At 35.7% G+C, this 23,534-nt stretch overlaps 1 protein-coding gene across 1 annotated transcript in view; it reads left to right on the forward strand.

Annotated features, from left to right (window-relative positions):
• MYCBP2 (MYC binding protein 2) overlaps positions 1-23,534 on the forward strand; it is a 191,813-nt gene that overhangs the window by 164,119 nt on the left and 4,160 nt on the right. Inside the window, exons 62-79 of the mRNA XM_061367719.1 lie at positions 9-158; positions 1,971-2,131; positions 2,589-2,745; positions 3,392-3,616; positions 4,263-4,328; positions 6,727-6,966; positions 7,172-7,270; positions 8,219-8,299; positions 9,540-9,806; positions 11,424-11,707; positions 11,889-11,985; positions 14,874-14,993; positions 16,588-16,689; positions 18,312-18,440; positions 20,854-20,986; positions 21,262-21,365; positions 21,963-22,151; positions 22,620-22,727. Of these exons, the coding sequence (XP_061223703.1) occupies positions 9-158; positions 1,971-2,131; positions 2,589-2,745; positions 3,392-3,616; positions 4,263-4,328; positions 6,727-6,966; positions 7,172-7,270; positions 8,219-8,299; positions 9,540-9,806; positions 11,424-11,707; positions 11,889-11,985; positions 14,874-14,993; positions 16,588-16,689; positions 18,312-18,440; positions 20,854-20,986; positions 21,262-21,365; positions 21,963-22,151; positions 22,620-22,727 (2,712 nt within the window). The remainder of the gene's footprint in view (positions 1-8; positions 159-1,970; positions 2,132-2,588; positions 2,746-3,391; positions 3,617-4,262; positions 4,329-6,726; positions 6,967-7,171; positions 7,271-8,218; positions 8,300-9,539; positions 9,807-11,423; positions 11,708-11,888; positions 11,986-14,873; positions 14,994-16,587; positions 16,690-18,311; positions 18,441-20,853; positions 20,987-21,261; positions 21,366-21,962; positions 22,152-22,619; positions 22,728-23,534) is intronic.

The following is a 23,534-nucleotide window of genomic DNA, read 5'->3' on the forward strand; positions in this document are numbered from 1 at the left end:
TATTTTAGGCTTTCAACTGGCTTCTTTGTAATGTCATTCAGACAACTTCTCTTCATGATATTTTGTGGCATTTTGTGGCTTCCCTGACTCCTGCACCTGTAGAGCCTGAAGAAGAGGAAGATGAAGAAAATAAATCAAATAAAGAAAATGCAGAACAAGTGAGCCTTCATTTTGTAAATACAGTGTCTCTGTGGATTTTGCAGTTTATTATGTGTTGAAAAAAACCCAAACAACAACAAAAATAATCCTCTCTTTGTGAAGCAGAACCTTAATTATGTAATAAAAATTCATAGTCTTAAATTGTAGTTGAAGTCTTTTGATAGTTATAGATAAATAAATTTTTCTTTTAAATTGCCAGATTAAAAAATAAAATAAAAACCCAACAAAACAAAAGGCAAAAGCATACGCACATTGCTGATCCAGGATCAAAACAAATTACCGTTGGCTTTTTATTCTTGCTTTGTCCCTCCCCTCCCGCCCCCCCCCCCCCCAAAAAAAAAAGAACAGGTAAAAAAGGAAATGTTTTGAGAAAAACTTTGTTCTTTGGTCTGTTGTGTCTTTTAGTGCTTTAATTATATATACACTACAGATAGAAAAATCTATAGTTCTGAAAATGTAGCACATAAAAAGGTATAGCCTACCATTTCACTCTTCCAAAAAGTATCTTCAATCTCTTCTAGATTTAGCTCTAATTGAAAACATAATCATGTCCACAATGAATAGCTCAAGAAATTATGCTTGTGTTATCAGTAAGTCAGGGTAATTTTTATCTTCAAATCTAATTCAGCTTTGAAAGAAGTTCTGAAATGAGTCTTTTCAGCATTGCAGCCCTGGTACACTGCTGTTGTCATTTACAGAGCAACTCTATTCTTGTCTTGAATTTTATGTGGCATATCAGCTTTCCAAAGTTACTGTTTCAACATGCAGAATTATAATTCAACTTATTATCAAGTGTGCCAAATTCTTTTATGTATACATTAAAGCTGATTTGCAGTAGCTCTATGTATTATATTCTGAAGATTGTTCCTGTGCTTGGCTCCAACAGTTTTCTGCCTGTAGTAATTTGAGCTGCTACATCAAAAGCACAGCTAGAATGAAGGAAATGTGTTGTAACTGGTCCTTATCCTGGTCAGCCTCCAAAATAAGAATCTTTACTGTATAAATGAAATATTGTCTTAGCTGTAGTTTGGATAATTACTGACTGAAAGATAAAGGATACTGGAAGGGAGTGTTAAGTCACTTCTGCTCTGGTGAGAATGCTGCTTCTCTTTTGATGTAATGAAGGGGAGAATTAAAAAATTTCCCTGGGTTTTGTGGTTCAAGCAGGATCAGATTTTCTTTTAATAGAGTAGCAGGGGAAAGAGTTTCTGTCCTTCATAGATCAGTCTGTCCTTGCCTTTTGAAATAGGGTATCATGATCAGAACCTTCTTCTCTTTCTCTGGTAATCTTCCTCATAACACATCTTGTTGGACCTTATCCTCTTTAGTCCTCTGCCTTTGTACTTACTGCTCAGTGGAACTTGTCCCACTACACAACCATTCTGATACTGACACACCTTAATTAAGAATCATCATTTCCACAGCTCTGAAGAAATAAGGCATCTGATAGCCTTAGCTTCATTACCAAGTTTGTTATGGCGGGGGTTTGCTGCTCAAAAAAGTTGTTACAGCTGGAATATGTTACTTTTTTCTAGTTTGTTTATTTTCAAATTATTGCAACACAGTTTTTCACATCTTTAACTCGTGACAAATATATGGCAGTATGCAGAATACTTCCCAAATTCCTTGTTAGGTGTTCATATATAAAATGTTATTGTAAAAATTCTCTGACAGGAGCTGCTTTGAAATTTACATTTGTTACAGGATTGTTGCAGTTACTCTTCAACCAAATACCATAAATGTTTTTATTTCTACTTACTTAACCTATTTTCTCTAAAGTCTCTTGACATACAAATTGCTTTGCATCTTAGGAAAAAGACACAAGAGTATGTGAACATCCTCTGTCAGATATAGTGATTGCTGGCGAAGCAGCCCACCCATTACCCCACACATTTCATCGCCTGCTCCAGACAATCTCTGATCTTATGATGTCTCTTCCCAGTGGTAGTGCATTACAGCAAATGGCCTTAAGGTAAGCACAAATTAAGAAAAATCACAAAAGGCTGGAAACACTGTAACATTATATATGAAAAGATTTTGTAATGTAGATAGGAAGTTTGAGGCAACTGTGTGTATGTGTAAAAAGGAGCATGTCTTTCCATGTAGGAAAGATATAAGATCTCTATGTGTTTATACATATGAATAATTGTATAAAAAGGATGTGTAAAGAAAAACATATTTGCTCTTACATTCTTTATTGTATCCACTATTAAAAAAAATCATAACCAATAATCAGCTGTTAAAATTTAGGAGAAGTTTATTGCTGCCTTCCTCAAAATGATGTGTGGAACCACTTAAGATACTGCAAATATTTGAAGTTAAAAGTTTATAGAACATATTTTGAGAAACATAAGTGTAATTGTTCCACTGGTGGGTTGTGTCTTTTAAACAATATGCAAAATTTCAGATTGCACTTAATGTGTTTTCAGGTGCTGGAGTCTCAAATTCAAACAATCGGATCACCAGTTCCTGCACCAGAGCAATGTTTTTCATCATATCAACAATATTTTGTCTAAATCTGATGATGGAGATAGTGAAGAGAGTTTCAGTATCAGTGTTCAGTCTGGTTTTGAAGTCATGAATCAGGCAAGTATTATACCTCTCAGAAGCAGAGGTCAGTTGTGAACAGCCTGTACTTCCTATGGTAATTCTGTTTAAATTAAACATTCTTCTGTGCATTGTAGTATTTCCTTGAATGTGTCTCAGTTTGGAATCTTGTTGCTGATATTCAGGTTCTCATGCTTGGCTTCAGAGTTTCAAATATTGACCCTTAGTATCTGGAGCAATGCTTGTAAGAGTTTGTTTGCAAGTAAAGTAATTGGGGATCTCTTACAGTTCATTTAGGTAATTCGTTTGGGTTCTTTGAGTTAGTTAATCTTTTAAATGCTGTGTACTTCTAGTTTGTACTTGCTTAGATTTTTTTCTTCTGTTATTCTGAGGAGCACAAATTAATACTCCTGATGAATATCTTTAAAGTGTTTTCTTCCTATATTTATATTAATAAATGTATTTATTAATACATTTAGGCATTTATTAATATATTTAGCTGTTAGGTATTAATACTTCCTTTGTTTAAAGGACTGAATAATTTGAACCAATAAATGACAAATTTATTCTATGAATCAAAGGGTATGTTCCTTCAGAAGTGTCTATATAGTTTTAAGAATTGTAAATAATGCCTGTATTTGGGCTTGCTTTCAGATATTGTAGCAATTTCCATTTGTTTTCACAGGAACTCTGTATAGTAGTTTGTCTAAAAGACCTAACCAGCATTGTTGACATTAAAACATCAAGCCGACCTGCCATGATTGGTAGTTTAACAGATGGATCTACAGAAACGTTCTGGGAGTCAGGAGATGAAGATAAAAACAAAACTAAAAACATCACAATTAACTGTGTAAAAGGAATTAATGCACGTTATGTGTGTGTTCATGTAGACAATTCCAGAGATCTTGGGGTAAGAGGAGATTGAAATGAAATGTCTCTTACTGAAGGTACATAGTCAAAGCTGTATGCATTTATCAATCAAGAACCACCATTTTCTTTGTCCAGTTCAGTTTGTAATTCTAATTTAGAACCTCGCATTTCAAAGTAAACTTTGTAATTCCTGTGGTCTTGAAAGCAGTACCTGGTAGAATCAGACCAATCCAACTGAATTTGCAGTTTGCATGAACCCGTGACTGGGAAACAGTTCTCAGTGGCATGTTCAATTTCAAATGTGTTTTCAAGCATTTAATATTTTCATAAGTTACCTTTCCTGCTCACAATTTTTATAGAAACATTCAAATAAGGAGTTTTCATAAAATCAAAAATATTTTCTAGATTTATTTTATGTTTGCATGTTTATTGATCTGTGCAGTGATATTACAAGTCTGTCTTTATTTCTGCTCCAGCTTTAATAAGGGAGCAGATTACACTCTTTCTTTTTTTTGAGAGAGAGAGAGCTGTGCTTTGGAATTCTTTGTCTTGGTTTTGATCATTTTTAATTTTTTTTCTTTTTTTTTGACAAAACAGCTTGTCTCTTCTATGAATGTACTCTCTTAATACAGAAGAAATAGAAGTCAGGTGAAGTGTTTTGTTCTTATTTTGCTTGTCTGTTGCAGAACAAAGTGACTTCAATGACCTTCCTAACTGGCAAGGCAGTAGAAGATCTCTGCAGAATAAAGCAGGTAAACATTTTAATAGTTGACACTGAAAAATTGCTGTCATTTTTTTGGCTCTACGTAGCAGAGAAAATTCTAAGCAAATTGCTTCCATTCCTCATAGTAGATAAATTACATTACAGGTATCAGGCATCGTAATATTCTTGGAAAATACGGTATTATTACTGATGGAATTCAATCATATATACTGAATATTGTCATAGAATCATAGAATGGTTTGCGTTGGAAGGGACCTTAAAGATCATCTCGTTCCAATCTCCCCCTGCCATGGGCAGGGACACCTTCTACTAAGTGTTGATCAAGCTTTTACTCTTTTACTGAAACAGAACAGGGTGATATAAAATCTTCCTTAGATTGTTTTTTTTTATTACTATAGCTGGAAGAAACAGCATCAAAGAAAGGAGAAGAGATCATCTAGAAAGTTAAAAAAAAAAGACTGTTTAGGTTGTGTTTTATAAGGACCAACAAGCTGTTTGATTTCTTTTAGGGTACTTCTATCTGAATATACCTGAAATACTTGCATTAAGTAGTACTACTCATTGTTCAATATTCTGATGCCCAGCCTAGTGTAAAACTGTCATTGCCTTTTATCTGCTTCATGGAATCATTTTTTGTTAGAGAAATGCAGTTTAAAAGTTAGCAGAATGCCATGAGAAAGGAGAAAATAAATCATTTGTCCTCAGCACAAGTTTTTCTAGTTACATGTTCTAATACATATCTATAGCACACATTTTATCCTGCCATTTTAATTCTTCAGGTAACTGAAGACTTCTGTACTGAAACTCAAGTTCAGAATGGTATTCAGTCTTTGTACTTCTGTTGCTAAGCTATGTGAGAGATGCATAGTTTTTACACATAGAACAGTGTACGTTGAACAGTGTATTTTGACACTGATGTGACCCATCAAAGATACCTAAGGTTTCAAGCAAGCAGGTACCATATTGGGCTCAAAACTTTATTGTTTGGATTATCGACAGTCAGTGATAAAATTCTTCAGGAGGACACATTTTCTTACTACAGAGAGACAGTTTGCTTTTCTCTACTTCATAGCCTCAGAAAGCATTTAAGGCACAGATACAGCTCCAAAAGATGTTACCAATCTGAACAAACAATACTTTGGTATAGTGGGCTCATACTAAACAGTGAAGTGTGAGTGTGTATATAAGCAAACAGATCTAAAGTGTGTGTGTGTGTGTGTGTGTTTCTCGTGAGTGTATATATGTAGATGAAAAATATTGATGGACACATACACTCCCAAAAAAATATTATTTATCATTTATTATTTTATTGTGAGGATACTGACATGGTATGCCTGGCCATCTAGCTGAATAAAAGAAGGCCATGGCAGAACTCAAGTGCTGGACTCAGGATCATTTGTACAGCTTGTTTGTTATCTTTCTCCCTGGCCTTACTTCTGTCTGCTCAAACCCAGTGCCCAGGCATTTTTCCAGGGATGGTTCACTCCCAGAAGACAGGTGGGACTTGATTAAGCTTTGCTTCTCTTTGCTGGACAGTCTTCTGTCGCTTCTCCAACAGGTTTTTTTATCTTCAAACACACCCACATACTGTACCCTAACTCATGCATATTTCTGTCTCACGGTATTTAAAAAAATTAGTCAGTCTTGTCTGCTGCAGCGCATTTCAGTGGCAGACACTAAGCATTAGCACAGAAATGGGAAAGAACAGATGTTAGCTTCATTATCACTGAGCCTATGGATGTGAGGGAGGACTTAGAGCAACCCAAGGGAGACTTATGCCAACTTGGGTTGCTCTGAGCAAAGATGTGAGGCACTGCGTTTTTTTCCTATGAGTAGTGACATCACAGTTTAAATCATATGACAGTATTTTTAAAAGCATATTTATTTTAAGATAATCTGAATTTGATACAGTTCATTTGTCCTTTTTTCAGTTATTAAGTCTTGCATCTCTTGATATCGGACACTGACTTCCACAGAGTTACAATTTCTGTGGCAGGGTTTTATGTGAACAGGAATGAAATAACTACTGATAAGCGTGTGTTATATTTTCATTTAAACTATGGCAGTTTGGGGGTTTTTGTGTTCTTCTAATTAAAAGTAGTGAGCAAATATTTCAAAGTGGTTTTGAATGTGTGAACTGTTGCTTAGAGGGTAAAAGGTGTAGCTAGGCCAGTATTTCTAATAGGCTTTAAAAACAAAAAATAAATGGCTGTATGTCATTGGTTTATAAGTTTATTTTTAATTTGAATTCATGAGGTTGAATGTTTTTATAATTACACATGATAGTCTTACTGCACAGGATGAAAATTTCATTTCAGAAACTATATTGGCTCCATTGATATATGAAGGGTTTGTTTTAGAGGTAAATGACTTACTTCATTTGATGTTATGTCATTTCCCATCTTTCCCATATTCCTGTTTAATAGGTAGACTTGGATTCAAGACATATTGGCTGGGTAACAAGTGAACTTCCTGGGGGTGATAATCACATCATCAAAATTGAATTGAAGGGTCCAGAGAACACACTAAGAGTTCGACAAGTGAAAATTCTTGGATGGAAAGATGGTGAAAGCATTAAAATAGCAGGCCAGATTTCTGCAAGTGTTGCTCAACAAAGAAACTGTGAATCTGAGACACTGCGAGTATTCCGACTTATTACATCCCAGGTGGGATTTTAATGATGTGAAGTCATTAAACAGTCATTTAATTATGTGAAATAATAATCATTTAATGATGTGAAATCATTAAATACTATGAAAGTTAGTGTAAGTTGTAGACTTGCAGTACTTTATGTTTATATTATAATGTAAAATGTCACACTTGCACAAGTTTATCTTTCAGATAAGCTAATTGTCACAGTCTTTCTTCCAGGTATTTGGAAAACTCATCTCCGGAGATGCTGAGCCAACCCCAGAACAAGAGGAAAAAGCATTGTTGTCTTCCCCAGAAGGAGAAGAAAAAGTACACAATGTATTTATTTGTATTCTATCAATAATACTTTGCTGAAAACATTACTCAGGATGATTTTCAGTATTTGTCCTATGTCTTATGCTAAATAATTTTCAGATCAGAACAGAAATAAAAGGTCACAATTGCTTATTTTTTAAAATTAATCATTGATACTGGGTTTTATTAGTAAATTATAATTGGGGCATATCTTTTAATGGAAGCATCAATTATGCCTACAATTACAGAAATACTTGACACCTGCAGCGATGATCAGCCTGAAAGTCCTTCTTGCCTATTATCTTGTGCCTCAGGAGGGGCTCTGTTGGTGTTTCTAGTATTAAGAAACCACACTAGTATCCTTTTATCCCATAGTCTTCCATCTTCCAGCAAGAATAGTTTCATAATTGCTCCTGAAGAAGTCCCTGTATATGGACTGTTGTGTTTAACAGCCAAAATTGGACTGTCCCCAGTGAAAGGTATTCTGGTTTTCAGATTATAGATGGTTTTGCTCTAGCCAGAACCTTGTGACAATAAGTTCCATAACTGAATTATTAATTTCTAACAGTGTATTTTTCTCACACATGCTGTGTGGTAACTTAGTTATGTGTTCCCTGTTTCTTTTATTGTGAAATGTATGAACTGAAAAGTATATTCCATGCACTGCTTTACAGAAGTAATCAGTGAAGAGGCTGAATCTTGGATAATTATACTTGACTTGTTTTGCTTATAGATTATTTTATATTTATGTTCTATTTTATTTCATGATCAAATTTCCTCTAAGAAAGTAAATACATCTAAGGGGTATTTATTAACCATAGTTAAATTGATTGTGCTTAGATATCTTATTTCTCTGTAACAGAAAGCTACAAACTTTTACAACAGCTTGTTGACATTCCATGCCAATTGCTACAGTAATTAGGAAATGTTCTTGAAACCCTTGATCTAATATTAAATACACTTTTTATAAAGGCAACATCAGATGCAGACCTCAAGGAGCACATGGTAGGGATCATATTCAGCCGGAGCAAACTGACAAATTTGCAGAAGCAGGTTTGTTCATTCTGAAATGCTTTGTAGTTTAAATATTTGTGTGTTATAATAAATGTGCCCATTTTCAATGAATATAGAACCTTTTATTTGACACCCTCAGTTCTTCTGTTGTTCTTTATAATCAAATTTTTATTTACATTTTAAATAGCATGTGTGTGTATTTTATATGAAAAACCTGCTGAAACTGACACTGAATAAAATCCATTTTAATAGGATTAAAAAAAAACCCTATGCTATTATACTCAATTTGAAAACTTTATAGTTGAGTTATAAATGGTACTCATTCATGTTTGCTGGTAATAATAGCATTATAGTAAGCCACCTCAAATTTCTAGGAGAGGTTCAGTGACAGTTTAGATTCTTAAGTTTGCACTTTTTCAGCCCATTTCTGTAATCAAAAAGTATTTAGGTTTGATAAAATTTAATCATAAAAAAGTAATCCATGCATATATCATTAAATTATTATTTCCTGCAGCCAGTGAAAGATTGGCTTTGTGGTCTTCTTACTTATCTTTGTTTTTCTTAAAAAAGTGGGTTTTCTTTTGTTTTTTTTTTTAATACTTTCTTTTTAATATACCAACTAAAGCATCTCTAATATTGTCTTCATTAAAGCTATCATGAGACAGACATTGCTGTAAAGATTTTCACAGTAATACAAGAGGTTTTGGATTAATTTTGAAGTTTTTTAGACTAGTAAGTCTAATCTACCTTTTTGTCACCCATCCTAGAAAGCTTTCAAATCTCTTCAGTATGCTTTTTAACATGCTATTGCTAAAATGAAAACACAGTTTCTAAGATTTATTTTTTAAGCTTCCTGAAGAGTAAACTAAAGAAGAGCCTAAGTATTTTAGTAAGTCCTTTTCTTTTGTGAGTGTTTAGTAAATGTATTTCTTTGGTTGTTTTTTTGGGGGGGAAGGAGGAAGTAGTGTTAACCTGAATTATATGCAAAAAGCAAATTAAAAGGTAGAAACTACAATAAGAAAATACTTATTTCAATGAAATTTTCCAGAATGAAGACGAGCAAATTCAGTATTAAATCTAAATATCAATTATGAAGAATTTTGATCTTTATTCTGAATTTAAATCTAAACTTTATTCTTCATTTGAATTTATGTTGAAAGTAATTTAAGTACAGACCAAATTTCACAGGCTTCCCTTAGTCATAGTTGTGAAGTTACATAAAACGCAATCTTTTTCGCTTTGTAAAGAGTTGTTATGTATTCGGCTTCTGTTTGGATAGGTATGTGCTCATATAGTCCAGGCCATACGAATGGAAGCAACCCGTGTGCGTGAAGAATGGGAGCATGCCATCTCCAGCAAAGAGAACGCCAACTCGCAGCCTAACGATGAAGATGCCTCTTCTGATGCTTATTGCTTTGAGCTGCTGTCAATGGTTCTGGCACTGAGCGGTTCCAACGTAGGCCGGCAGTATCTGGCTCAGCAGCTGACTCTGCTCCAGGATCTCTTCTCATTGCTACACACTGCTTCTCCCAGGGTGCAGAGACAGGTGAGTGCTAACTGTTCCTTGTCTTGGTATTCCTAGAAAAAGTCTCAAATCCTGTAATTGTGTGCATGATAGTATAATATGTATTTGAACTTCTTTTTTTGTGTGTGTTTTCTTTTAAAAAATGTTTTCCCAATGATGTTCAGATCATCTCTGTATTCCACGTAGAGAGTAACTGTAAAAGCCATCCCTTTTGCTATTGCAGTCATGAGGAGAGGGCACAACTGGTGAGCCTTTAACAACACATTACAAAATCTTTTTTTGGAATTTAAGTGTCAGGCTTGGGATTTTTTTTCCCCAGTTTTTTAATGGGGTTAAGATGATAAAGTTTTACGTGTTTGATATATGAATACATATAAAAAAGTCCAGCATCACCAAAATTTGACTGTATAGAACTATTTGTAGGAAGCACAGTGTTGAAGAAAATGACGGCTACAGTTACGAAATTGAAGCAAATTCACTTTTGAGTAAGTTTGTAATGCGCTGTCTCCAAGAGCTAGAACTCGGGTGTAGGAACCCAGAGCTGCTTAGTTAATGCTTATGTCACTATGAACCTCAGTCAGCAAACTATTCTGAAACACCTTTGAGTATTATCACTCTTCCCTTTTCATGTCTCTGTTCTGAAGGATTTGGAATAGGGCAGGATAAATTGCTTTCTCAAACCATACAATAAAGGGACATACGGTTTGCTTGGCAGGGGCTGTTACTGAAATAAAGTAGGATGCACAAAAGCAGTTAATCATTTTGTGTGTCCTAATGGGGATCTTTCACAAGGAAACGGCTTTCATTTTGGAGTGATGCTGCAAAGGATTCTTCAGTGAATCTAAACTTCACAGTATTCAGTGAATCTTACTTCACAGCATCCCAGTTGTTCATATTTCAATTCATCCGTGTAATGTTACATATGTTCAGTTTGTCAGGTATTTCTGTCACAATGACTAAAAAGTCCTTTTTAATATGAAAGGTCAAAATCTGAAGTTGGCACTGCCTTGTGATGGCAGTACTTAAATTTAGACCAGTGTTATGTGGTACATTTCAAAATTGAAGTTCATGCATTGCATGTCTCCCTTATTTATAAATTATTACATGTAATTGCAAGAACCAGAGGTGCTCCTTTTAAATATGAGCTATTAATTTTCCATATCTCAAAAGTATGAAGTTTAAAAGCTGTTTTTGTTTATTTATTGCATATAAGAATTCTGTATAAAAAGCAGTTAAGTTTTCAGGTGTGGAAGGAAACTACTGAGGTGACTGCTTATTTTTTAGGAAGAACTCATGCCCACTGCACTGTAGGGAAAGGGTCTGAGAGTGAGTTGTACAAATAACTCTATCACAGTTGTCCTAACTCTAGTACCAAGCATATTTTGGTTATTATATGAAGACCAAGTATTATTTGAGTGAGACTGGTTCTAGACTCTGTCATTGTCTCGTTGGGTATATTAATAAGCACTTCAAAGCAAGATACAAACCTTGCAGAATTTCTTACGCTTGTGATTAAGTGCAGAGAGTAGATTCAGTCCTTCTTACTGAAATAACTTGTGAAGAAAGACCTTATTTGATTTTGTTTGAAAACTCCAGCTGTCTCAGTAAGAATTGTGGTGGTCTGATTTTATTCTCCAGGTAACGTCATTACTAAGACGTGTTTTGCCCGAAGTAACCCCTAGTCGCCTGGCCAGCATTATAGGAGTGAAGTCTCTTCCGCCTGCAGATATAAGTGATATCATTCACTCAACAGAAAAAGGAGACTGGAACAAACTAGGTATCTTAGACATGTTTTTGGGATGCATTGCCAAAGCCCTCACTGTACAGCTAAAAGCCAAAGGAACTACAATAACAGGGACAGCTGGTACTACTGCAGGCAAAGGAGTTACTACAGTCACACTTCCCATGATCTTCAATTCAAGGTTTGTTTAAAAATGTGTATATATTCTCAAGCTAAAAACACAAAATAATGACATTCTTTGAAGTCAGTTCTGTTGTCTTTGTTTTATAAATGGAAAAAAATTTGTAACTGAGTATGAATTTCTCTGCTGGATTTTGACAAGTAGTAACTAATTACTTGAATTTATTTCATGTCCTTTGCAGCTATATTCGGCGAGGTGAAAGCCACTGGTGGATGAAGGGTTCAACACCTACACAGATCTCAGAGATCATTATTAAACTCATTAAAGACATGGCAGCAGTAAGTTTCTGTCCTTTAAATGTGTGGAGGATATTCAGATATTTCTGATAATGAAGAGTAGATATTTTAATTACTTTCTGTTACACTTAGTACTGGGTTGAGCTGTTTAAACGTGAGTCAGTCTGAAAAAGAAAAGGGTATAGTCTTCTAAGTAGAGTCTCGGCCTAGAAGCAATAGGAACTGAGTTCTGATTCTGCTAAAGAGAAATCTAGTTTTGAAATAAGCTTTTAAATAAGTCACTTGTCCCAGAAACTTAAGAAGTAAACAGTAATTGTGTGTCATTTTCTACATTATTAACTTAGAAGCCTGATTTTTTTTAATCTTGAGCACTCAGAACTCCACTTGGAACCACAAGGTGTCTGTGGAGTAAGAGAATAGTGTTGTTTTCGTGTCACTGTATGTAGATTTTGTATGTGGAATTTCTGGTAAAGACTGCATGTTAAGACTGCTGCCTTTCAGTCTTACTGAAATCTACATTTATAGTTTTTTATTACTTTAACCATCCGGGTTGAATTCTTCCATAGTTATTTCTGCTACAGGCAAGTTTTTTGGCAGAAGAATTCAATAGAAAGTGATTCACCTATTTCCAAAGTCAAAAAAACAAAACACAACAGGTTTTCTATATATTACTGGGAAAAGAGTTTAGATGGGAGGTTGGTTTTGTTTTCCTTAGTTCTGTACCTATTTCAATGAGATGCTCTAAATGACCCAGATTTTCCCTTTGATTAATCTTTGAAAGCTTTTTCAATATGTTCAACTTTAGAGTCCTGTTTTCTAAGTCATTCATTGTGTTTAGATTAAGGAGATGCCTTCTCAAAGTTGCTGAAGCTGGATGGGAATTCTCTGCAATTGCTGCTGTTGATTCTGACCAAGATTTCAGAATCTCACAATTCATCTTTAGTTAAGAGTTACAATTAAAGTGTGTCTCATCCCTCAGCAGTGCTGATCCTTGCATAAAATGGTCACTTAGTCTTTGCTTCCAATGGTCCAGTGACTAGAGGGAAAAGGTCTGTTGTAGGTGCCACTGTGATTCTGCATGATGGATTTCTATTTCTGCTTACTTTATCAACATTTTAGGAAATTGCATATAAAAATTAGGACCCCCCAAAATAGCAGTTGCAAAGGCAATTAAGTACTCAGAACATAGTAAATGCCAGGATTAAGGTGGTGCGCACCTGTATGTATACACCCATATGTTTTCCTCAGGCACCCTGCTTCTTCTGGTGTGTAAGATACAACATATACTGGGAATTAATTGAGGGAGGGGTAACTTGTCAAGACTTTTTTTAAGGGTTGTCAGTATCATCTGTAGCTATTTCGGTAGGTATGCTTTGGGTAAGCAGGAAAACATCAGGAAAATGCTGGATTCTCTTCTGCTGCATTTTTAAATAGTTTTGGGCAAGTCTTTTAAAGCAAACTCTGTGGTCCTTGTTTTATGGGATTTTGGCTCACATGATGATGGGAGAGCCTGTCCCTTAATCAAGAGCTGATTAAAACTAAGCTGAGCAGAAGCTTTTGCCAGGTATCAAAGAATGAGGTCAGTAGAAATAGATAATGGCTGGCTGACTAGAATCAGATGCTTGTATTGTTGTCTAAGCATCTCCTCCAGCCAAGACCTTCACCAGTGAAACTTTTGTATCTGCTAATATCTGGTTCTCCAAAACCAGTGTAGAATTAGTAGGAAAGTTCTTAAACCTCTGATGTTAGATATGGCAACTTGTATGCTTATCCAGGGTATGCTAGGCTCCATCTCCCACATATGTGATAGCTTTCCAATAGTGCTGGCTGTTGGGTCTTGAATTCTCGTTTAAGAGAATGTAAATATTTATTACAAAAAGAAAGGGATCAAGTCACTTAGCTGGAGTGTAGTCCTCTCAGGTGTGTATATAGATCCCTTTCAATAGATTCCGAGTTGCTTAAAGAGTAGCAGCTCCTAAAGGAATGGCTGGGACTGAGTTTACTCTGAAGTATTCAGCAGACAAACAATAAGGTTCTTCCTCTCCTCTTCTATGAAGAAGAGATCTGGACTTTATTCCCTTTCATTCTAGATGAGGGAGACCTGACTGAGACTGTTTAAGGGTGGGAGTAATGTTTCCTGATTATGTTTTGTCAGGGACCTCTGTGGTTTAGGCATACTCGAAACTTGTTCTGGGGTTCAGCCCTGTTACCCAAAGGGGAGTGGGGGAATAGAGGGGTCCTAGTTTAAAAACTTTTATCTGAAGCTTTTTAGAACTGTATCTACATCCGAGTCAGTCACTATTAGCCTTCCTTTTTAGAGTCCAGTGAGTCTTAACTATTTTTGTCACTTTTAGCGTGAGGTTTAGAAATTTAGAGATTACATTTAGGATTCAGCGGTCTCTGAATCAGGACCTTTGGGGTATGAGGCAGTGCCATAGGTTCAGAATCTTCAAGGCTGGTTAAGAAAGTATGCTACATTTCTGATGTTTTCTGTGTACTCCTCTTTATTTGTTTCAAATATTGAAACTGTGGAGAGTATTCAGGAACACCAAACTGGGCAAGTGAAGCTGTTTCTCTAGGGATCCACTGTAATCTGTGTGTTGTTCAGTCACTTATTTGTTCTTCAGCTCTGTATCTTTCTCCTGGGGGGGGCTTTAGGAATATGCCTTTTCATTCTTCAAATCATATGCCCTCTACCTACACCAAGTTGGTTATTGCAGTAGCTGCTCAGAGACTACCTTAGTCAGTCACCTTAGTATTTGAGAGCTGATACTTGAGATCTGTCTGATTTAAAACCACATGAATTGTCAAAGTCATCCCTGACTTCCTCTATCTTGCGATGCTAACCTGATGTTGCTTGTAGCAGCTCTAATTGCAGTTTTAGTTGTTCTTAATAAAAGCTGTAATAAACTAAGTTTCCTCTTTAACAGGGCCATCTGTCAGAAGCTTGGTCTCGTGTGACAAAGAATGCTATTGCTGAAACCATCATAGCTCTGACCAAAATGGAAGAAGAATACAGATCACCAGTGAGGTGCATTGCAACAACCAGGGTAAGAATTTTACTACACTTCACATTAGTTCACTGTAAATGTGCAGTAGGAGCCTATCCAGGAGCCTTCCTATATTTTAGAAAAACCTTCCTTATACAGGATTTTTCAAGAAACAATACATAAAGTATATGGTTTATAGTCTCCAAATCTACCTGTGTGCATTATGGAGAGGTAGTGTTTCTCCTGATAAGTCTTGCTTTCTCTGTGTCACACCAGATACAGTTTTATTCTTTGTAGCAGAAATACACCAGTAAAAACCGAATTGTGATTAAATATGCATCTTGGGTACCTCCCAAATAATGAAGAAAAAGTGTTATGTTTATACATTTGGGGTTTTATCCTTGAGGTGTAATTCTCCTTTTAAGTTTGTGATATTTGTGATAAATTTTACTCAATTTATGAGCCCATTTGTGTAGAAAATTTCATAATACGTGTCAGCTGTCTTGTTCCAACACAATTATTTTAAGTAGTTTGACTTCTAGGTCATCAGCCACATCTCAAGGCTATTACAGAAACACTCAGTAACAAACATTCTCTAGGACAATTAAGCTAAAGTTCACCTCTGTCTAGTCTCAAAATGACAAAACATTTGCTGAGCCCATTATTATTTACATAGGGTGGGGTTTTTTTCCTTTCCCTTTACTTCTTCCATGAATCTTTTATAGAAGTTGGGACTAATTTAACCTTATTAGGTTGCTTGAAAAGCATACTTGTAAATTATTGCATGGCTTCTCAAGCATAATAACAACATGTAAAAGAAGAGGTTTGCAATGGTTACAAGCATTTGACACTCATGTTATTTTTCATCTCAAAAGGCTGTGCCACTTATCCTGTTCATCCCATTACTCCTATATTCTCTGCTTTTTGGAAGACACAATCTCAGAGTACCACCAGCTCCTGCTGTCACTGTGTTAGTTCAAGCAGGTCTTAGAGGAGCCCTGAACACCAGGCTAGCTCTCCTTGTCAGTCAACTTAGTTGTGTCATAGAGGTGTTCTTTGGGGGTTGGGAGTCCAACAGACTTTTTTCTACAAAAGCTATTTTGTTGAAATCAAACCTTTGAGCAAAACCATTGGAAAATGCACCTGACAAGTGTATTCCAGTTTGGATTGCAGGCCTGCCAATAAATTACCATCACATAGCTTGTCTCTCTAAAATTTCACTGTAGTCATTGGAGAGGAAAAGAGGGAAGCTTCCTTTGAAGAATAGTTAGCTCAGAACCTTCTTCTAGGTAATCTCAAACACCCCATGCAGCAAGGGTAGAACATACGGAAACCAAATGGTCTCATTGAGCTGAAGTTCTGTTGTTGTTGACATACCTGAAAGAAACAAGGTAGTTCCCAGAAAGTCAGTGAATTTTATTGTGTGCTTGACTTCTTGTGGAAAATAGAAAACTTGCATTGTATGAGCAGGCTTCAGCTGATGATGACACTGTTTATAGGTAACAGTGACATTCTTATCTGCCAAAGTTTGGATCTTTAGTGTTTGGACGGGGGGTTTCGTTTGTTTGGGGATTTTTTGCTTGGAGTTTTGTTTGGATTTATTTATGTATATATATATTTCTAAAACATTTAATTCTACCTTTCCTGTCAATAGCTATGGCTGGCATTAGCATCCCTCTGTGTACTTGATCAGGATCATGTTGATAGATTATCCTCTGGAAGATGGATGGGAAAGGATGGACAACAGAAACAGATGGTGAGACTGAATCAGACCTTTTTGTGTTTATTTTGATTTATTCAGTAGTCAGAGAACTTAGAATGATAGGGAAAGATAGATTTGGCCTAACCTTATTGCTCCCTTTTGTTCCCAGTGGAGATGTACATACATGCTTGAAGTATTCGTTCTAAACAAGCACTGCTCAGAAAAACAAATTTCCAGCTTAAAACAGGTGGCAATTCTATTGGTATTCAGGATGGAGCAAGGCCTTCCTAACACCTGTAGGATGGATTTTTGAGAGCAGATGTGACATGCTCTATCAAAGCTTTTTTCTCTCTGGATCTCTGTCACATAATAGAGTCAATTCTTTCTTTGTGCAATAACTTCTCTGTAACTTTGCTTCCTCTTCCCCATCTTGGAGAGTGATTACCCCAAAGAGAAAGAAACTTTCAAACTGGATTTAGTAAAGCTACCATTTACCCAGAGAATTTATAACTTTAATATGGAATATGATGGATTGAATTTCTATCTATATTTTTCCAGTATCACAAAAAGCTTATGTTTTTTTTAATACCCATCTGGAAAGAGGAAAATAATGAAGCTGATCTCATTATAACTTGGTTAGGTGCATCCCTGTGGGAGGCAAGGGGATATTGTGACTTTCCACTAGCAGCTGAGGATGCTTAGAGCAAAGAAGCTTCCAAAGTAGTTTAGTATAGTTAGAATGAGAACACAGGAGACACAGAGCTGCAGCAGCAGCAGCAGCAAGGACTAAAACCCTGCTGAGGTGATTAAGAAAGTCAAGGGACTTCTGCAGAGCTTTGGAAATGTCAGAGGGGTGGTCCAAGACACCATCAAGCAGGGATGCTGAACCCAGTCTGAAATTCCCCACTCCTATATTGTACCAGGATGTTCAGATGTTGAGGTGAACTGTGTGTCCCCCTACCAGGACTGTTGTTGAAAGGATTCTATTCTAAGTTGCTTGAGCAGTATCATGGAAACCAGTGTTCGGGGAGTACGATGGAAACTTGTTCTCAGACGTATGCATATGCATAATCAAATCAGTCCTTGAACTCATCGTTTGTACAGATATTTTGAACTGCAAAAAGAACTGTGTTAAATTTAAATATATATATGTATCAGTGGAGCAACTCAATTTTATGATGGATTTTAAAGTTTATTACTATAGCTGTATTATCTCTGAGTTATAGGTGGCCTACAGATTTGATTAATATTTGAACAGAGTAAACAGGCCATATCAAAGTAATGAAGGGTAAATATCCTGCCTATTGACTGACCCAAGTACTCATAGCTGAACCTTTCTGTTAACATGCCCATAACCCGTTATTGTTACCACATAAATATTTTCTCAGACTAGTTGAAAAGTGTCTCAACTATACTATTGGAAGCCACATTTTTTCTACATCATGCAAAATAAGAGATGAAGAATATCAGAAGAACTGATGTAGTAAATTGGGGAGGGGTTTGTGTCCCTGAGTAGTTATTTAGATACTGATGATTCTAAAGATACAATTAATAGTCTAAACAAGCTCTTTACTCCCTTTATTGATCTGGGGGTATGAATGGGGAGAGAATAAAAACAGATGCAGAAAGGAAATGAGGGATTTAATAGAATTAATTCTTCTTCTTTTTTCCTTCAGCCAATGTGTGATAACCATGATGATGGTGAAACTGCCGCAATCATTCTTTGTAATGTCTGTGGGAACTTGTGTACAGATTGTGACCGATTCCTTCATCTCCATCGGCGAACAAAAACTCATCAGAGACAGGTAGAGTACACGTGACATCGTGTTGTGGGCACTGCATGCATGGTGTACATTTCCCCTATTAATATATAACCAACAGGCAGTAGCAAGCATCAAATCTGAAAATGGCATTTTCCCTCATTTTGGAAATGGGATAGATAATTTTCCATTGAATTCTTTTTAGGTTTGTTTTTTTTTTTCAGTTAAATTCCCTTGTCCTTTATCTTTTGAAGATTAGCAAATCTGTAGCAGTCCCTAATTCTAACACTTATGCTACGTAAGCTTTTTTCTCTCCTGTTCTGACATTGTTTAAGAACATTTTTATGAGAATCTAGGCACTTCTTAAGTAAACTTTGGTTCTTCTGTTAAATTGTCATCTCGTTTACTACTTCTGTCATATGAGTCAGTGCTTGTCAACCCCTAATTTTCAATGTAGATACCTTTTTAAATATCCAGGAAGACCACTTGACAGCAGATGTCCCTACTTGTTCCTTTATGTCAGTCTTCTCTTATTTTTCAATATTCCTCCAGCTCTCACTGTCTTTCACAGCTAAGTATGTTGTCATACCCATAACCTTGAAATTTTCCTGACTTCTTTTGGTCTTGTTTTCAGAATTGAAACATCTCACCTGTTTGATTTATACGAGTTTTTATAAATTGCTTTGTACTCTGCTATTTAGTTTTATTTTGTTATTCTTTTATCCTCTTAATCTCTAAACTTGAAACTACATTCTCCTTTGAATATTTCTTTTTCTAATTGAAATTAATGCTGTTACTTGTGAAACTACTGAACATTTCCCCTTTTTTGACTATTTCTCCTTTGTAGTCCTTTATTTTCCCTTTTCTCTGATTATTTACATATGTACAAAAGCTAAATATAAAACGACACATTAATAAAATTAATTTAATAGAAATCATTCCTCTTCTCCCTCTCCTAGAGTGTATCTACCTCAGCTTTTTAGTTAGGATCAGGAATGGGCTTTTGAAACAGATAAATTTATCTCTCTTTAACATGCATTGATTTGTGTTATAGAACAGCTTTGGAGTGCATGAACTGGATTCCTTTCTGGTAGGACTAAAAACAACAAAACAAGATAAATGAAGGGACACAGCGCTAATGGTCATCAGTGCAGGGGATCAGCTAGTCTAGAGTACGTGTGATATAAACATCAGGTCATGGGCACTGAGTTTGACTCTACAGATCTCCTTGGTGCCTCAGCATTGGCAGTGTAGACTCGGCCTGGAAGTTGCATGGGGATCTGTTACTTTCTATTTCTTTGCCAGAATCTTTGCAATCCCCTTTGAAATTTTCCTGTTTTGTCATCCCAAGAAGATGATTTTTTTATGTCTACTCTTCCTTCATGCACAGCACAGTCTAGTCTCATTTATTTCTCTGATTTCTCCTATATAGCCTGTTCAGATTACAGTTGATAAAAAGTAAGTTCTTATCTCACAGAAGTCCTCACATCTCTCCTTTAATCTGTCCAAAATAGCTACTTATCAGATTTTTTCCTATTTACTTCTAAAAGCATGTTTAAACTTCTACTCTTTATTCACCACCTTTTTACCTTTACATCTCTTGTGTTAAGTACCTAAATTTAAACTGTCATGTTCCCTGTCTCCTGTTTTCTGTTAGCTTTGTTCTTTGTCCATCTTCTGTCATACATTCCTCTCTAGTGTATTTTCTCTCCCTTCAAGAAAGGACAGCTTGTAAGTTACTGTGATCTGCTTATGCAAATACTCTGTGAAGTAATTAGGGGTTATTTCCATGATTCTAGAAGTAATACAAAGTTTAAATTGAGTGAATACATCCCCATACCCAGGAAAATTCTAACTTCTATTGCATTGCAGGTGAAATGAATGAGAACAGAACTGCCTTCAAAACCTAGGAAAGGAGAAAAAGAAGAAACTGCATAAAGTCCACTAAGGATTTCATGCGGTTTTTTGATTTTGCAAAAATTTCGTATTTTCCTCATTGTAGCCAAAAGCATCCACTATTTATATAAAACTCAAAAATATTAATATTACACACTTAAGTAATTGTTACTGCATAGTACATATTGTTATAATCGTAATTATCAGTGTTGCTTTGATCAGCTACTAGTATAGTGAAGATACGTGAAGATATTTCTAGTGTTACCTTGTGCTTTTAATATACTGTGGCCTACTAGATGAGTTGGATAGTAGTTACGAAGTCATAAGTCCATATTTTTAAAGTGGAAAAAATGTTGTGCAGCATTAATCTTACATATTTTTATTTCTAAAAACACCTTTATCCATTCTGCAATATATACAAATTATAGAATGCCTAAAGAAAAGCAGCTTGCAGTAGACAAACTCCAGAGAATCTATAAAACATCTGATGACAACCCAAAAAAGCAGTGACAGAGGTAACATATAGAGATGCTATTTATTACCTGTTTGGTTAACCTGACAGGTATTCAAAGAAGAAGAAGAAGCTATCAAAGTTGATCTCCACGAGGGTTGTGGCAGGACCAAACTTTTCTGGCTGATGGCACTAGCAGATTCTAAAACTATGAAGGCTATGGTGGAGTTTAGAGAACAGACAGGTAAAACAACTGTTACTGCTCTTTATCCTGATGATTTTTATCTTTTAAATGAGCATTTGTCAAGGGGTTGGGAATCAAATCAGTTGGGGTTTTTACCTGGTTTAGGGCAATGCTTTTAATCATTTGCTAATAAAAATAAAATAGTTCAACTGCATAAGAATTGCTGTTTTTCTGGTGGCTTTCTGCAGTTGTTGTTTAAATGTCTGTAGTTAGAATATCAGTCTCTTCTGTTTCATTACAACAATTTCTGGTTTTGTTTACTCTTGTGGACTTAGGCAAGCCAACCACCAGCAGTTCTGAAGCGTGTCGTTTCTGTGGATGTAGGAGTGGAACAGAGTTATCAGCAGTGGGAAGCGTTTGTTCTGATACAGATTGCCAGGTGTGTATTAACAAGTATCAAACATTATTAATTACATAAATAGAAAAGACTGTACGATCAAATTGATTTCTTCTTTTGAGTACACCTTGTTCATCCCTGTGCTCCATTTTAAATCAGAGTTTTCATATGAAAAGGTTTTAATAATGAATATTATAATTTAAAATACTTCTGAGTTTGCAAGTGTTTAGTTTAATTACAGGCTACAAACACCAGTAGTCGACCAAAATATTGGGTAGTTTCAATACTGTCTTCAAAAGTATCTTAAGTTTTCACAATATGCACACTGTCAACGTGAAGCCTAGTGTACTGGAAATCTTGATAAAAGTAGTTTGTGTTAACAATCTATTTATTACATAAGCATAGAACATGGGCTTGGCCAGATTGGTCAAATGTATCCTAATACACACACTGTACAAAAGGTGCAGTTTTTCTCAAGTACCTGCTGTAGCAGTGAAACAATGTGAGTCATGATTCTTTCCTGCACAAACCAGTAATGCTTCAAAAAGCAACACTGTATCAGACCATCCAGTGGTCTGGTATTTTCCAGAGGGGAAAAAAGGGATTGATTAATTATTTACTTTCATTTACTTTTAATAGGAGTATGCTAAAATTGCCTGCAGCAAGACACACCCCTGTGGCCATCCATGTGGAGGCGTCAAGAATGAAGAGCACTGTTTGCCATGCTTGCATGGCTGTGATAAGAATGCTACAACTCTTAAACAAGATGCTGATGACATGTGCATGATCTGCTTTACCGAAGCACTTTCAGCAGCACCAGCTATCCAGGTTTATCTTTTTTCTCCCCATTTAGAGAGTAATATTATGGCTGAAATATTAATTGTGGAAGAAGTTAAAATATGAAGTCCTTTAAATCATACTCTTTAAGAAATTCAAGACAGACACTGTAACAGTACATAAATTACTTAAAGAGCTTTCTGTCTGGCACTACTGCTGTTTCAAGACAGCAGATTGTATCAATTTAGATTGCTGTGTCTGCTTCATTAAAATGTACACTAATTTATAAATAAGTAAAACAACTGAGGTAATTAATGGATATACTTCATATATTTCATATGTTCACTGGTAGTTTTGGAGTGGAAAGGTTATAATTTAAATGACCATTTTATATTCTTTCTGTTAAGAAGAAAATACGGGTCTTCTAGGATTTAATTCTGTAATTGATATATGTTGCCATTTGATCTTCTACTTCAGTGGTTAACTGAACTGTTCACTCACATGTATTCTTTTCTAAAGCTGGACTGCAGCCACGTTTTCCATTTGCAATGCTGTCAACGAGTACTAGAAAACAGATGGCTTGGGCCAAGGATAACTTTTGGGTTTATGTCCTGTCCGATTTGCAAGGTAAATGAGCTATGTGCTTACTGCCTAGGTCAAACAAGCTACCTAATACTGTCTTGTCTCTATTTTTAATTTTTTATTAATAATATATTGCTTGTCACAATATAAATTACTTGTACGTCACTTGTTTCCTTAAATTTTTCATGTCACTAAAGAAAAGGTATCCTTGATGTATCTTCTTACCTTTCCATACTGTTCCCTGAAGTAAAGGTCCTCTTAAAAAGAAAGCATAATGGAGACATTATATTAATGCTGATTTATTCTTAGCACCATCAGTTTGTAAATTCCCAATATTTGAGGACAGTGGGGAGGGGAGGAAGTAATCTTAATGCACATTATTATCTGAAGCAGAAAACTTAGCTTCTCTATTTTACTAAACCCTTTTAAAGCTGCTTTGCTTTTCAGTATGAGGACAGAGCTGAAGAATACATGTACTCGATTCAGCTTAAATTACTAAAACTTCCTCTTGTGCTCTACAAAATTGTAATTGCTATAAGCACAAGCATATGATAGCTGCAGGGAAGGGAGAGCACCTCAACACCCTAGGAATGTGAAATTTGTGAATGACCAGCCATTCTGCATGCTCTGTTTCTTCCTTCATGCTGTGTGTTGATAACTTACGGAATAGCTCGTGATCATTAAATGATGAATAGCTTGCAGTAATGAGGACTGTTAGTCATTAGTCCTAATCACAGTTAAGTCAAAAAGGACCCAAATTAGAGAAAACATACAGTCAGAATACTCCTGTGCTGTGGTGCACGTTTCATGTACCCTTTACCATCCCTCTGTGGTTATTACAGTCTGTTGTAA

The sequence above is a fragment of the Neopsephotus bourkii genome, unplaced genomic scaffold, assembly GCF_033783945.1.
Source record: "Neopsephotus bourkii isolate Nb327-2 ecotype Australia unplaced genomic scaffold, CSIRO-AGI_Nbou_v1 NB_1394, whole genome shotgun sequence".
Taxonomy (NCBI): Eukaryota; Metazoa; Chordata; class Aves; order Psittaciformes; family Psittacidae; genus Neopsephotus; species Neopsephotus bourkii.